Genomic DNA, 15,463 nt, shown 5'->3' on the forward strand with positions numbered 1-15,463 from the left:
TCTTGGAACTCTGCCATCCAACCCAGTGTCATCCTTATGGTGGAGTCACGAACACTGACCTTAACTGAGGCAAGCGAGACCTGCAGTTTTTTGGATGTTGTTGTGGGGTCTTTTGTGACCTCTTGGATGAGTCATCACTGTGCTCTTGGGGTACATTTGGTTGGCCGGCCACTGTTCAGGGAAGGTTCAGCACTGTTCTGTGTTTTTGGCATTTGTGTATAATGACTCTCACTGTGGTTCACTGGAGTCCCAAGGCTGTATAAATGACTTAATGGCCTTTTGCAAACTGATAGAGCTCAATCTCAGTTAAGTTATATTTTCCCTTAATAATAAAAGTTTCATTTAAAAAGTGCATTTTGTGTTCAGTTGTGTTGTCATTGACTAATATTGAAATTCTTTTGATGATCTGAAACATTTAAGTTTGACAAAATTTTTGCACCACTGTATGTGGAGATCGAATTGCGTAAAAAGAGCGTCATACTCTCGGTGACTCTAAGGGGGCGCCACACTGTTCCACCGTACGTTGTCATAACAGAGAGGCGTGGCTTGCCATGTTGTGTATGTGGTAATTATGCTAACAATTAATAAAATAAGTTAGTTACTGCTGTTTAAGCACCATTTTTGACAGTCCTAGTAAAAACCCAACTTATTCTCAAAGCAATGGAATTTTACGCTCATAATTACTACATTATTCTCAGAATTCTATGACTTTATTATCATAGGATGTCTTTGTTCGATGTCAGTGGGTGTAAAGATTTTTTCTGCATTCACAAGTTGGAACAAAGTAGAGTTGGATTCATACATGTAGCTTTTAGGCTGGACACTAGCCCAGTTGCCTTCAGGCAGCGCGGATAAGATATCTAACCTCCCACCAGACTTCCCGTCTTTTTCCATGTGTCTACACACCCGTATGGCAGTCGAGGCGATCTGGAGGTGGTGGAGCCTGCGTAGGGTGCTCTCTCTGTCGGTGAAGTAGGAGGCTGCCAGCTGGTGGAGCGCCTCCAGTGTAATCGGTTCGGTCGTGTTTTTGCTTTTTCCACCCTCGGCACTCACAGTCGAAGATTCCTGACCGAGCTTCCTTTTGTCCACAAAAATGGTTAAGGACTCCTCCCCTGGGGACGGTCACACACAGCGAGTGGGAGCTTCATTAGCTCTGACAGAGCAACGCTAATCACCTTTCATTAGCATCCCTGCATATTAGATTGAGAAGTAGTAATTAAGTGCTGTGGAGGAACTGACGGTTTGGATGAATGGAGGAAAATTCACAGATTAGAAACAGATTATGCATTCATCATCATTAATCAAGATCATTTCATTATTTATCATTAGTATACTGTCCCACATTTCTTGGTAAGCTACCTCTGGTACCTCAAATCAAATGCAATGCAACCCAGATTTTAATGGTACCTTCCGAATTGATGCAACTCAATAGAAACAGTCAATCTAAAAAACAATCACAATTTTGATGATAAATAATGATTATGTACATACCGCCTGCATCGTTTTCTGTTGATGGGATGGGAAGAGACGCACACAAGTTCACATAAAATTACTGTGTGTTATGTGCGAACACCCAAACAATTTTAAATTGCTTTTGTTGTGCAAATAACTCAATTTTTATTCAATAGTATTCAATTTTTTTTTGGGAAATTCTAGAAACATTTGTGGTCTTTTATTTAGATATGAAGTACATGCACACTATAGCCTTCTCCAGGAAAAGCTCTGTTCCGCTGTGTTAAATGTCTCATTGCTTTCTATTTTAAGTGAAATTCCAGTTTTTGAGCTTGGATTTACAGTACAATTGTCAATCCTGGCAGTCAAATTCACTAATGAATGTAAAAAGGTCTAAATATGTAGCTGTTAATGTATTTCAATACAGCAGGGGGCAACAGAAGGCGTATGCGTCACAATGACGCAGTAGTACCAGAAGGCGGCTTGCATGTGAGCAAACAGTGACGCTACAAACTTTAAAAAAAAGAGAAAACTAGATAGCAACTGTATTTAAAAAATATGTCTTTACCGAAAATGCAGTCAGTAAGCTGATGTGTAACAAAGTAACAAACTAACAAAGTAACCCCATGAACGCTGTATGATTTATGGAGGCAAAAGTTAGGTAGTTCTTGTAAAATTTGGATCGTGCAAGATTCTGGACTTAGTACAGTTGGAACCCGATGTTTCACATTCACATTCAACATTTTCATTGAAAAGATATCATATTCACCAAGGGGCTGTCGGGATGGAGCTTGCAAGGTTAGGTAGTAGAAGTACAAAAGAACATAAATAATGAGCAAGTAGAAGTACAAAAGAACATAAATAATGAGCAAGGTGAGCGCATCAACACAAACAAACTAGTATGCCGAATTTATTTAAAAGCGTTAATAGGCAACAAAACTAACTCGCCCACCTCGAACATATCCACTTATCTCGGTTTTCCCATCTGGGAATAAAAAAACTCCTACATATCGAAAGGCAGAGCCTTCGTCCAGAAAGTCAACCCTCACTGAAACCGCAAAATAGTGTGCATTCACAGAAAGCCATTGCAAAAAAAAAATGCTGCTTAAAAAGCCAGCATTTCAAGAAATGCTGCAAATGTTTCACAGACAGTATGAATTGTCTGTGAAAAAAAAACACCATTTCTACAATTTTATGAATGATTACATACTAAATGACATATTGCAATATTATTATTTGGTAAAAAATTTTTTGACAATAATATAGTTTCATGCAAATTTGCATTGTTTTGTGATATGGCTAAATGAAAAAGTTGGTTTGTCCAATCATATTTTTTTATTCGTCCATGTTTTTAAGTCACAATTTGGCGAGTGAAAATGCTTAGGAGATTCAATATAGCATTCAGTATAAATATTTGGACACAGATGTTAAACGTCAGAGAAATTGTCAGTTATTATCTTTACTATAGATTCTGGGCCAGTTATTGTATTGCATGAGATAACAAATGAACCTCTATGCAGTCGTGTTGGATTGCTGCTTACAGCACGTTGCCAATAGCAATTCGACTCAGCTGGCATTTGCATCAATTCTCTGTAATTTGTTTGCGGCATATATATTTCCAAAATATACACAATTTATGAAGTGCACTTTATGAAAAAGCTTCAGTAAGAGAAAATAACAATGATGAATGTCAACAAAAAATGTTTTACCCCCAAGTGTACTAATTGTTGTATATGTTTAATCAGATTTGATGCTTTCTGAGCCAAAACAACAACAGTGATCTGCAGGGATGGTTATATTCTTTGTTACGAGATTAAAAGGACACAGTAATAAGTGGTGTTGCATATATATATACTTTGTGTGTGTGTTACTGTACCTCCCAGAGTGGCGGAGAGGAGAAGGTGGGTGCCATATTTTTTTATCAGACTTTCAGTAATCGTCTGCAAGGTCGGACGCCTCCCCAGCTGGCGGATGCTGTGCATGAATTCCGGGTCGAGGGGCAAAGCCAGACCGCCACTGCCACCGAGACTGTCTCGTTTGTCCACCGCCAGGCTGTTGACCTTCCATCGACCGAACTCCCTGGACACACACACACACACACACAGACACACATTTCATGACTTGGATGCAGCCTTTAGCGGCATTTGTCACTTCCCAGCCACTAGATGAGGTCAATATGCAATCTTACTGAGGATACAGCGTTAGGGTGTGCTGTTACATTGGCGCTTCTATACTCCCCAGCCACACATCATGTTTCGAATTCAATGGGAACAAATCATGTTGGTTTGTTCATTAGCACAAATTGCACGACCATTTTCCATGAGATTTGTAGATAGTTGGTACACGTCTTCTCTGAAAATGTTCACCCTGATATAAGACAACACTGCATATAAGATAGCCTTTTTTTAAAAAAAAATAAAGACAAAATCCATCCATACATCTATTTTCTACGCCACGTATAATCACTGGGGTCACATGGGTATGCTGGAGCCTCTCCCATTTTATCGATGACAAAATCAAATGCAAAATTAAGGAAAAAGGTCTAAATTGTGGCCTATTGAGGCCAAAGTGCTGTTGAATGTTAATTTATCCATTAATTCGTCATTTGTATGTATTTTGCATTCTTTTCACGAGGGAAGATAGGATTGTTGCTCTAAATGCCCTTACGTGCTAAGCAGGGAAAAGAGCAAGATACTCTTCTTCTGTTCCATATATTATATTTGACTTGTTTATTGAAATGCAAATTTGGCCGGAGCGGAGCAGGAGGGGATAGAGAAGGAAAAAAAAAGAAGACAAAGGGACAAAAGGTGGGGCAATACAGAAAGAGACACAACACCAGCAACAAATGCCACAACAATAACGAAGCAACAGAACCAAATAGCAGGACTACATCAGCAAATGACTACTACGGCCACCACAATGGAAATAACAAAATAATATCAACAGCCACTATTGTATCGAAACTTTCATACTTATTACTAGGAACAGTTGGAATGGAACTATTTACTATACTAGAGAGTGGATTGAAAATTACTGTCGCCATCACTGTAATAAAACCAACAACGTAATAACACAGTGAATAAATCAGTGAGCACAATCAGCCCCCAAGACCAACAAGAGACCACACCCCACAAGGTTAAGGAGCACTGGGGGAGGGGGGCACACCAACAGGCACAGAGCTGCCCACGCCAACAGGAAAGACCAAAAGTGCCAGCCCACCCCAACACACCAACAGTAAAACATGGTGGTGGTAGTGTGATGGTCTGGGGTTGTTTTGCTGCTTCTGGACCTGGAAGACTTGCTGTGATAAATGGAACCATGAATTCTGCTGTCTACCAAAAAATCCCGAAGGAGAATGTCCACCTTTCTGGAACTTTCTGGAGGTTGTGCATCCCATTACATCTGGCATAAAAGGATGGAAAAATAACGTCATGTCAACAGTAAAATATGGTGGTGGTAGTGTGATGGTCTGAGGCTGTTTTGCTGCTTCAGGACTAGAATGTCCGGCCATCTGTTGGTGACCTCAATCTGAAACCGACTTGGGTTCTTCAGCAGGACAATGATCCAAAACACACCAGCAAGTCCACCTCTGAATGGCTGAAGAAAAACCAAATGAAGACTTTGGAGTGGCCTAGTCCAAGTCCTGACCTGAATCCTATTGAGATGCTGTGGCATGACCTTAAAAAGGTACTTCATGCTGGAAAAGCCTCCAATGTGGCTGAATGACAACAATTCTGCAAAGATGAGTGGGCCAAAATTCCTCCACAGTGCTGTAAGAGACTCATTGCAAATTTTTTCACAGCATATGACAACTTTATAGCCATGGCACTTCTGATTTTAAGCAATGTTCATTAGAAGTAAAAAAAAAAAATGTGTTATTATATCTCACCAAACTGAACAGAAGGTCCAAATCAGATGAAACAAAAGTAATAATAAGTAAGACTAACGTACGAGAACAAAAAGCACATTTCCTGCTGATCAAACCTAATGAGCTGAATCCACCCTGCAAAGTAATAAAAACTTTAATTTACCCCAAACTGACAGTGGATGAGCAAGGGAGGGCGGCAGTAATGGACGCAATCTATGACAATCTCTGCCTTCCTATGAGTAACAGGGCTCATAAATTCTTGTTTCTTACGTCTGCTGACAGCAAAAAGCAGCATTGGAAAGTGGATGCAAACAAACATTTCTCATGTCTCAATTCTTTCTTTGTGTTCTGCCTGTATAAAAGTAGCACTAGAACAAATTGCATAATTAAATCTGTGTGGATGCTATTTTACTGTTGTGCACTTTTATGTATATTGCTCTTTCTTCCTTTAGTAATTGATTTTTCCGGCCACAATGCAGCAATATATGACTTCCTGCAGTGAAATATTGTCTAAATAAAGCTTCAGAGGATGTGGTAACACTCTGTTTAAGCACTGATCGTATACACACAGACAGCTCTTAAGTCATCAACACAAGATTGGTAATCTGCAGGAATGGTTTGTTCCAACTTTAAAGGTTCTGTTTAACTTTAATGTGGACCACTGGATCACTGGATTTACACTGTTTACATTTGTGGAGAGAAATGCTATCGTCAAAAAGACTGGACTCTCAAAGGCTACTGCTTCTTTTTGGGCGTTCATCCAAGTTATTTGGACCGCACTGCTATTGGGGAAGTAGTCAGTGAGCACACGATTTCAAAGGTTTTCAAATTGCATGAAAAATCAAGAGTAATGCATCCAGTCTTAGTGCTGTAATCATCAATGAAGTTGATATGAGGAAAAAAAAAACACAGTAATCCCTTATGGTTAATCGAATTTCGGCAATAACAATAACTGTGTACAATCTTCTAAATACGGTTAACATTATTGGAGCCCTCTAAACATGAAATAACACACACATATTAGCCAATATAGTAGATATAATCAGAGAACGTAAGCCATTTAGGATATGAATATATGTGTGTCGGAGGACAGGAAGTGATGACCCCCAACAGTAGCCCGTGTTATTATTATGATTATGATCATCATGATGATTATGTTGTTGTTATTGTCCCTGTTGTGAGATCATTTAAAACTACAATAAAAGCCTGTTTTTTTAGGGAGATCATCTGTTTTTTTTTGTCTCACCGATTACTGACACCTTGTGACCAGTATCGAGTACTACATTCACAATTTTAATGTGTCTTCTGAATTCCTTGCATATGTATATTTTAGTTAATTAAGGCATTTTGTATGTGTAGGTCAAAATGCAGAATTTAGGTCAAATAATGTGTAATATTTGCTTAAATATGCATTTGTTTTAAAATAAAAATATATTAAAACGTGAAAAAGCATGATTTATTAACTCATTCAATCCTAGTCATTTTTCAAAATCCATTTTAGATGATTTTGTTTGGTTTTCAAGGCGCGCATAATGTTGTGTTCTTAGGCTATAAAGATATAGTTTAGACTCTCATCTTTCAATCATTCATTCATTCATTTTCTATACCGCTCATCTTCACGAGGGTAGCGGGTAGGCTGGAGCCTATTCTATCTGTCTTCGGTCGAGAGGCGGGGTACACCCTGGACTGGTCGCCAGCCAATCATAGGGCACATATAGACAAACAACCCTTTCCCTTCAATATGTAACCGTCCTTTACATAACACGCCGAGATGCCTTTGAAGCATCAATTTCAATGGGAGAAATGCAGGCAGAGTTCTTATAAAATTCGATTTTTTGCCGTAAAAATGCATGAAACTCTCTTCTTTGTGCCTCTTGCACAAAAAAAAAAAACGTAAAAGGCTGGGGCGAGTGGTCGCGTTGAAAAAAAAAACGTATAAATACATTGTTGTGAGATAATGTAAACCTGCAAACAAAGTCTGTTTTTTTGGTGATCACCAATTACTGACACCTAGTAACCAATACAGAATACTACAGTCACAATTCACTTTTTCATGCATCAAAATGCTGAATTTGCTGAAAAAAAAAATGTGTAAAACGAAACTTTTTAAAACTCTATAAAGCAAACACCATGCCCCTCTGTAAAAGTAAAAGTAAAGTAACTGTTATGTGTCTCCTGGTAGTTTTTTTGTAAAGTGGGAGTGTGTGCCATGGATAGCAAGTGTGTATATTGTGAAGGCCTGGATGAGAAGCAATTAGACCAACAATGAACCGAGCTATTAGATGAAATCTCAAAGTGTAAAAATAATATTAATATGCAACAGACGCAGACTCAATGTCATGGCCTTTAATAAGGAGAGTGTCTTTTGCGACTGTCACTCTGTGTGTCATCACTGAACAAATTTCATGTGGGTCATAAGTCATCTTTTAATTGAGCTCTTTGATATAGAGTAAATATTTAATTCACGCGTGTATGGTTATTTCTTTTGATTTGTGGCTTCAAAGTAACGTAGGGGGGAAAATGAATAGAATGAAAAACCTGCATTACGTCAAGCAAAACTAATGCTAAATAAGTGAATTACCTGTAAGCCGTTAAAGAATCTGTACTGTTTCGAATGCATCATTCAATCAATAAATTAAAGGTTCGGAATCCTTTAAACTCCTTTGAACAAAATGATTGATTTTCTTGGGGTTTTATCTCTTCAAGTCAAGCACGGATTGAGGACACCCAGGTAAATTAGCATGCAGTCATCATTCAGCATCAAAAGCTTAAGAGTTTCCAGCTGAACGTTGATTACTAAGTACCACTGCGATTGTAGGAAATGTGGCATCGGAGCTAAACAAAGTCAAAATGATAGTGTGTCTTCTCTCCTGCTTAGACTGAAGCTATTTTTAATAGCCTGGTGCAGACCACTCGGGGAGGCTTTGTAGAAAATTGATCTGCTGTATCAGTCAGTCCAAATAGACCTACCCTGTGATGATCACGAGATCACCGTTTGTTTGCCTGAAGATATAAAAGCCACTTCAAACAAGATAAAGAGCACGAGTCCAATTAGTAAAAGCATCATCAAAAGAAAACCCGGAGGATGCTAATGTCTTGAAAAGACGTCACTGGAAGGCAAACAAGGCCAACCAATTGTTGTGGGCCGAAATGAGATCACTGGAAAAAAGACCTATTTACTGAAGAATCCAGGTTTGGCATTTATGGCGGTAGGAAAAAATGATGAACACAAGCACCGTTAACAAAAACCCAATTAAAGACAAGTACCGCACAGGCAGCTGCACCCCATTTACTTCTTCGATAAGCATCTTTGAGCACTTACCTCCAAGGCTCGCTGGAACTACAGCAAGGCCAAATGTGAAGAGCGTAGAGTACCTCAAGTCTAACTATACTTTACAGTATTGGCAAAGCACAGAAATATCATAGCTCGTTATAACATTGTAGTGTTTTGACCATGTGTCCATGACATAAGTGAAGAATGCAGATATTAAAAAGTCATCTTTTTTCATTAAAGTAGCCGTCTCAGGGCTCTTTTAGACAAGAATGCATGCAAACATTTTTCAAAAGTGTCCCTCTGGCAATTTTTGATGATTTTGACTGATTTTTCAAGGCACCTATAGAACCTACCAAAGGAAAAATTAGACTCAAATTTCATCAGAAAGAAAAGTTTGTTTCTACCTTTTTTTTAGTAATCAGTAGTAGAACATAGTTAAGTTTCAGGAAAATATCAGTTTTCAACAGAACCGCTTTCTGTCAAAAGATACTTTTTAAGCATAACTTTCATTTTGACACAAATTTAGCCATACATATTGAGCCAAAATGTTTGACACAACCTGAAAAATTTGTTGCAGCTTTCGTGTGCATTAGCGCCATCTGTGGAACAGAATCTAGACCCTTCTATACGCCATTCACAAGTCCAGTTTTATTAAAAAAAAAAAAGAAAATACATATCTATATAAAACATGTGTCGAGCTTAATTATAAAATATTAGCAAGATTGAACTTTATCTTTTCCTGTTCCCGGGTGCGTTCTTTCAGCGAATGCTGAGATATGACGTAACACGCAGCTCGAGATGTTCTTCGTTTTAAAAAAATGGAGGCGAGCAATCGGCACTGGACTGCTGCGGAAAGTTTGTTTTTGATTCAAACTAAATATCAAGACTGGATGAACGAAAAACCGGCAATACGGAGTTATTCCAACAAGTGAAAGAAAAACTGGAGGAAGTCGGTATCACGTGATGTTGGTGGTTACGCTTTACTGCGCATGCCCCATTGACTATTCTGGTTGATTATAGCGCATGTAGACACGCGATTGGAATATTCCTTTCCATGTATACCATTGCTTTCGGAAAGGTCAACTCGGAAAGATTCCATTCGTTAAGAGAAAAACTCCTCATGTAAACGTGGTTATAGTCCCTCAACATGTCCTGGGTCTTCCCTGAGGGAATAGGGACCTGCCAGTTGGATGTGGATCCTTACCAAATGCCCGAGCCGCGGTTCTACTCCCTCACGGATGACACCTTATTTTTAAGAGACAGTGCAGTCACTCTACAGAGGCAACCCATTTCAGCGGCTTGTAACTACCCGTAGCTCATAAACATCGCTGAGGGTAGGAACGTAAATGGACTGGTATTGTGAACATCACCTTTCAGCTCAGCTCCGTCTTCATCCTTCATAAAGGATAAAAACTGAAAAAAAACTGAAAAATGGATGATGTCTGCATTACATTAAAAAACACGAGTGGTCAGACACATGGCTGTTGTTGCATGTGTTGCATCCGCTCAGGGTTGCTAAGTGTACATGTATTGTGATCTGCAGAGATACATATATTATTATTAAAAATACTCTTTTAGATAAGTAAAGCGAGGACGCGGTAGTCATCTCGCATGCACGTCACGTAGCACAGAAACAATAACTGTTGAGTTATTGAACAAACCTTTATTGGAGTTCACTGTAGTGACACTCCATGGGATACAAGCCTCGTTCTGCTGTCTGTGCTGTTTTTTTTTTGGCATATGTGTACATATTGTAGCATGCTAACGCTGCAACCACCCAAGTCTCACTCATTATGAGGCCCCTTGGATACAAATGTCAGTGAGTGAAATCACTTAATGTCTTCTAGTCCCACAGTGCCGCTTGCTGCTTGCTCCGTGCATCTCCCTCTCCATCTCCCTCTCCCCTCCTTCTGGGAGGCAATCACCGCCACGAGAGACGCTGCTCAGCAGAGAAATAATTGGGGAACCGGGACAATGTGGAGTGTGCCATTACAGCCAATCATCATAGCAAGTGGACAGCCTCAGTATCCGCTTCTGACGGACAGATGGGCATCATAGATCTCGCCCGTGGTTGTAGCCGACAGCTATTCCATCAGCGGGCACATATGGCAAGCAGAGGAATGTACTCCATCCAGAATATGACATATCATTACATGCATTGTGAGCAATCAATTGCGATGAAACCAACACAGTGAAGAGAGGAAAAGTGAAATCCAAAGGAGCAAGTAGACAACGTAATCATATGCTACTGCATGACTGGCAGCCACAACATGTAGGGCTTAGTAAATTGTCTATCATAGAGGTCGGCAAGGTAGCAGAGCAATATTAGCCCCGAGGTAGTTTCAAAAAGGGATTACTGTAGGAATCCATTTCTGTCCCTCGGGGTATAATATAGTCGATAATACGAACTCTGTGGTACCTTTTTCAGGGTCAAAAGCTATAAGTAAGTTACTTTAGAGTTGGAAGTGCTAAAAGTCAAACGCCAAAGAAAGCAGTACTACAGTATCATCGCTTAATAGCGAAAGTCATCTTTGCTGAATTGTTGTAATTCTACCACATTATAGTGTTTTAATAGTAAAGTATTTATGAATTTAATTATGAATTAAATTATAAATTTTATTTAAAAAAAAGGTCATACCACAACATCTCAATAGGATTCAGGTCAGAACTTTCACTAGGACACACCAAAGTTCTCGTTTGATTTTTCTTCAGCCATTCAAAAATTGACTTGCTGGTGTTTGTCCAACTTAAATGTTTCAGATCATCAAACTAATTTAAATTAAATTTAAAAATTAACAAAAAATACAGTTTTTAAATGAAACTTTTTTATTATTAGGGAAGAAAAAATATACATGTCTCTGTGTGAAAAAGTGATTTCCCCCTAAAGCTAATAACTTGGTTGGGTCACCCTTAGCAGCAACAACTGCAATCAAGCGTTTGTGATAACTTGCAATGAGTCTCTTACAGCGCTGCAGAGGAATTTTGGCCCACTCATCTTTGCAGAATTGTTGTCATTCAGCCACATTGGAGGCTTTTCCAGCATGAAGTATCTTTTTAAGGTCATGCCACAGCATCTCAATAGGATTCAGGTCAGGACTTCAAGTCTTCATTTGGTTTTTCTTCAGAAAATGTGTTTGCAAAATAATCACAGCCTTATTAAGCTATTATTTTGATATGTATATTCTTGTCGACACTGTTTTTCTCATCCCTCGCCCCAATCCCACTGTCCCACTCCTCTGTGTCTGTATCACAGTACACAATTTGTTCTTCATTTCTTTGCCTCAGTCACCAGAGTCCTTGTCTAATTAATGTCTGAGAAGAATGGCCTTGGGCCTTCTTAGGTTGGTATCCTTACAGGTGCAACAATCCCGTGGAATTGGTTTCAAACCCCACCGTGATAAGTGAATTTCTGCAAAGCAGGATTCCTAATATATGGCCGTCTACATATAGTTTTTTTAACATTGTTAGAAACCTCTAGACATGAAATAGCACCCCTATTGTCACCTTTATACTCGTAATACCCAATATGGTAGACATAATCAGAGAATATAAGACATAAATAAGACTTGTTACAGTAAATGTGTACAGGAATTGAGGTCAGGGGATTCAGAGTCTAGTTTTAGCTCAGTGTGGATTACGCCCGCAAGAGTAGCCTGTTAGTAGTATGTTCATTCATTTATTCATTCATTTTCTACCGCTTTTCCTCACAAGGGTCACAGGGGGTGCTGGAGCCTATCCCAGCTGTCGCTGGTTGCCAGCCAATCGCAGTGCACATATAGACAAACAACCATTCACACTCACATTCATACCTATGGACAATTTGGAGTCGCCAATTAACCTAGCATGTTTTTGGAATGTGGGAGGAAACCGGAGTTAGTACGTTGATTATTACATTATTTTTCTTGTGCCTGTTTATAATTAATAATTATAATTCAAACCTCCAATGAAAGCCTGTTGTTCCGACAAACAACTACAAAGCATCATGTATTTGAATGCACCTTCTGAATGCCTTATATTTTCATTTTAGTTCATTTAGCTATTTTTATGCTTTAAAATGCTGAATTTAGGTAGAAAACTAAAATATATCTGGACCAAACAATAGGCCATATACAACCATGAAACAGCATGATTTATGAATGGATTGAGTAAGACCCTCAAACAATGCACAACGATGAGCCAATTCAAGAAACAATACAAGCAGTTGATGTTTGCTAAATACAAGGATGAAGAGTCTTGAACCAGTCATGATGTGCTATACATATCACTATATTGACACTTACTATGGTACCCATTATGTCATTGGATGGTCATATCACCTCATACTTCGGTACGGGACAAAAATAAAACCTTAAACTATATTAGGAAAGCAGGAAGTGAACAAATGTAACAGTTACTGATTGTAAAAGTATCAGATGGAGGGGTAGGATTTAATAAGCTTTGCTTCTTCCTACTCATTTTTTTGGACATGTGGAACTGTGAACTGATTACGTGATGCATTCAATTGTAATCTGACGCATGTTCAAATGAAATTAAACCATTACCATTACCAATATATTTTTGAAAAAACGCCACAAAACATCTTCTTTTGTACTCTAGCCTTTAGAAGTATTTCTGTTTCAAGGCAATTGTAGTCATCAATGCTAAAATTAGGGAAGATATTTTGAAAAGATCTATACGTATATGCGACATTCAGGAGTCATTTTGGTATTACTAAATTTAGATTTGAACTCATCAAAAAGGAAAAAAGTAGCAGTCCAAGTAAGTGAGGAAACTTCTTAAGTATTGCTGCGGAGTACTCGGAGTTAGAACTTGAACTGACATCTATTTCCGAATGCAGGTCCATGAATTGTGTTTGCGGTGACTGCAGCATGAAGAATGGGGGGGGAAAGGTGAATTTCCCACGATTAGGTTTATTCCTTTTCTTTTCAGGCTGAATATGTAAAGACAGGTTGGCTGAATTTCACATCTCAGAGTCTTGGCAGGTGTGATACCTGGGAGGGCAATCCTGAGAGTGGGCAGGTTTTCAGCACATCTCGACAGCAGCTGCCTTCGCTGATTAATTCCACTCTAGTTTTTAGTGCCATGTTAGGTGAAATGAGAAAGCACATGCACATACATTGCCCTCCCCCAAAATGTATACATTGCATATCCTCCATAAATCCGTATAGACAACATACAGCACACACAAACCTTTCTCACCTGTAGATCTTGTATCTGGTGCTGAAGCCTTGCTGGTTTCTCTCTGCAGCTTCTGTGAACTCCAATGACTGGTGGAAGGGTCCTTTATCCGACAGAAGCCAGGCGAGCGAGCCGCCGAGGGCGCCGTCGCCCGGTCCAGCGACTCCGACGGCTGCGTCTCCGGCGGCGGCGGCGGCCCTTGAGGTCCTGCAGCAGCAGAGCCAGAGGCCAAGAGCCGCACTTATCCATAGCAGAGACAGCCGCTTATGACTGATTCTCTGTGAGCTCATGCTTCGCCCAACGACACCTCATTCTCTCTGGACTGCAAAAGGATTGCAATAACTAGTGAACTGAGAATAGTGCATATTCAAATTAATTTTAATTAAAAAATATAAAAATATAAAAAATATAAATAAATAAATATGATAAAAATCTAAATATAATATATAAATAATATATAATATAAAAATATATATAATATAAAATAATATATAATATAAAATAATATACAATATAAAATAATACATAATATATGAAAATAAAAAATATAAATATATATATATATATAAATGTAAAAATTATAAAAAATGTAAAAAATATGAAAAATACAAAATATATAACGAGTATTAAAAATATAAAAAATCTAAATTCTAATACAAATTCAAGTGCTGCATTGTACTCACCTGACTTTTCAATTATGACCAAATGATGCACTCTTGGAAATAAGTAGTCTTCCAGCCTTGCAAGACTTGTGGATAAAAGCTTTCCTGTTCAATAACCGGACAATATTGAAATTTCTTTCAACTTGATTTCGACTCTCGCTCAACTTTCTCATAGGGATGCAGACCCCCAGCATCCCTGCATTCCTCCACTCGTCAAAGCACACAGTTCATTCCGGATGGTCCAAACAGCAAACGTCTTCATCCCCACACACAAAAATCTCATATTGTATGACTGCTGTTGATAAAGCTGTTTTTTTTTCTTCCCCTTTTTTTCTATTTTCATGCAAAATTCTGCGTGCACCCTGCTGCACCAGCTGTTCTCCTCCTCCTCTTCCTCCCTCTGCTGTGTGAGCTGCTTGGTGAATGAGCGGCTGCTTCAACACAGAGAGCTTTTTCTCCCTGCACCCCCCCACCCCCACCCCTCCGCTTCGCCTCCCCCAGCTTTCCTTCCAACACCGCCTCTCCCTTCCCTAAGCCAGCGAGGGAGAGGGTGATGTGTACAATCTGAGTGGATTGCAGTTCTAGGGACCAGCATGGTGATAAGCATCAGGATTGCTTCTATCAGTCAATACCACCTTCACATGATTCATCCTCATTATTTGGTATTACAGGGTGTTCCGCGGGCACATAAATGTACTAAAATCAGTCTGATAATAGGGTAATTATCTCCCTTTTTTTTTCATTTTATTGTCCTGTGCCACAGCTTTACAGCCGAGGGGCTTGCATGGCTAAAGACGCATCACATGAGGATGACATGCACATTGCTGGATTTGCTGGTGAGAGTAATTACAGGTCATTATCAGGGAACAGGTTTCTGGACGCAGTCAAGTTCACCAGCAAGCTCAATTTGGCACCTCCGAGCGCAATCATTTCGAAATAGATTATATGTCCATCGTCAAAAAAAAAAAAAAAAAAGGCAAGTTTCTGTCATAAATGGTGACCTTTTCATAAGCTAATATTAAAGTTTCT

The 15,463-nt window shown here is 39.1% G+C and overlaps 1 protein-coding gene across 3 annotated transcripts in view; it reads right to left on the reverse strand.

Moving 5' to 3' along the window:
• The window catches only part of LOC131126083 (BMP/retinoic acid-inducible neural-specific protein 3-like), a 34,443-nt gene extending 19,587 nt beyond the window's left edge, over nt 1-14,856 (reverse strand). For 2 of the 3 annotated variants that reach the window (XM_058068263.2, XM_058068262.2), the window contains exons 1-4: nt 14,456-14,856; nt 13,794-14,094; nt 3,329-3,531; nt 907-1,112 (exon numbers count right to left, since the gene is read on the reverse strand). In XM_058068263.2, the coding sequence (XP_057924246.2) occupies nt 907-1,112; nt 3,329-3,531; nt 13,794-14,062 (678 nt within the window). In that variant the 5' untranslated portion in view covers nt 14,063-14,094; nt 14,456-14,856. The remainder of the gene's footprint in view (nt 1-906; nt 1,113-3,328; nt 3,532-13,793; nt 14,095-14,455) is intronic. The other variant, XM_078791442.1, reaches the window with a different exon arrangement.
• Between the last annotated feature and the right edge of the window lie 607 nt (nt 14,857-15,463).

The sequence above is a fragment of the Doryrhamphus excisus genome, linkage group LG6 (assembly GCF_037039965.1).
Source record: "Doryrhamphus excisus strain RoL-2023G ecotype Guam linkage group LG6, RoL_Dexc_Guam_v1.1, whole genome shotgun sequence".
Lineage (NCBI taxonomy): Eukaryota > Metazoa > Chordata > Actinopteri > Syngnathiformes > Syngnathidae > Doryrhamphus > Doryrhamphus excisus.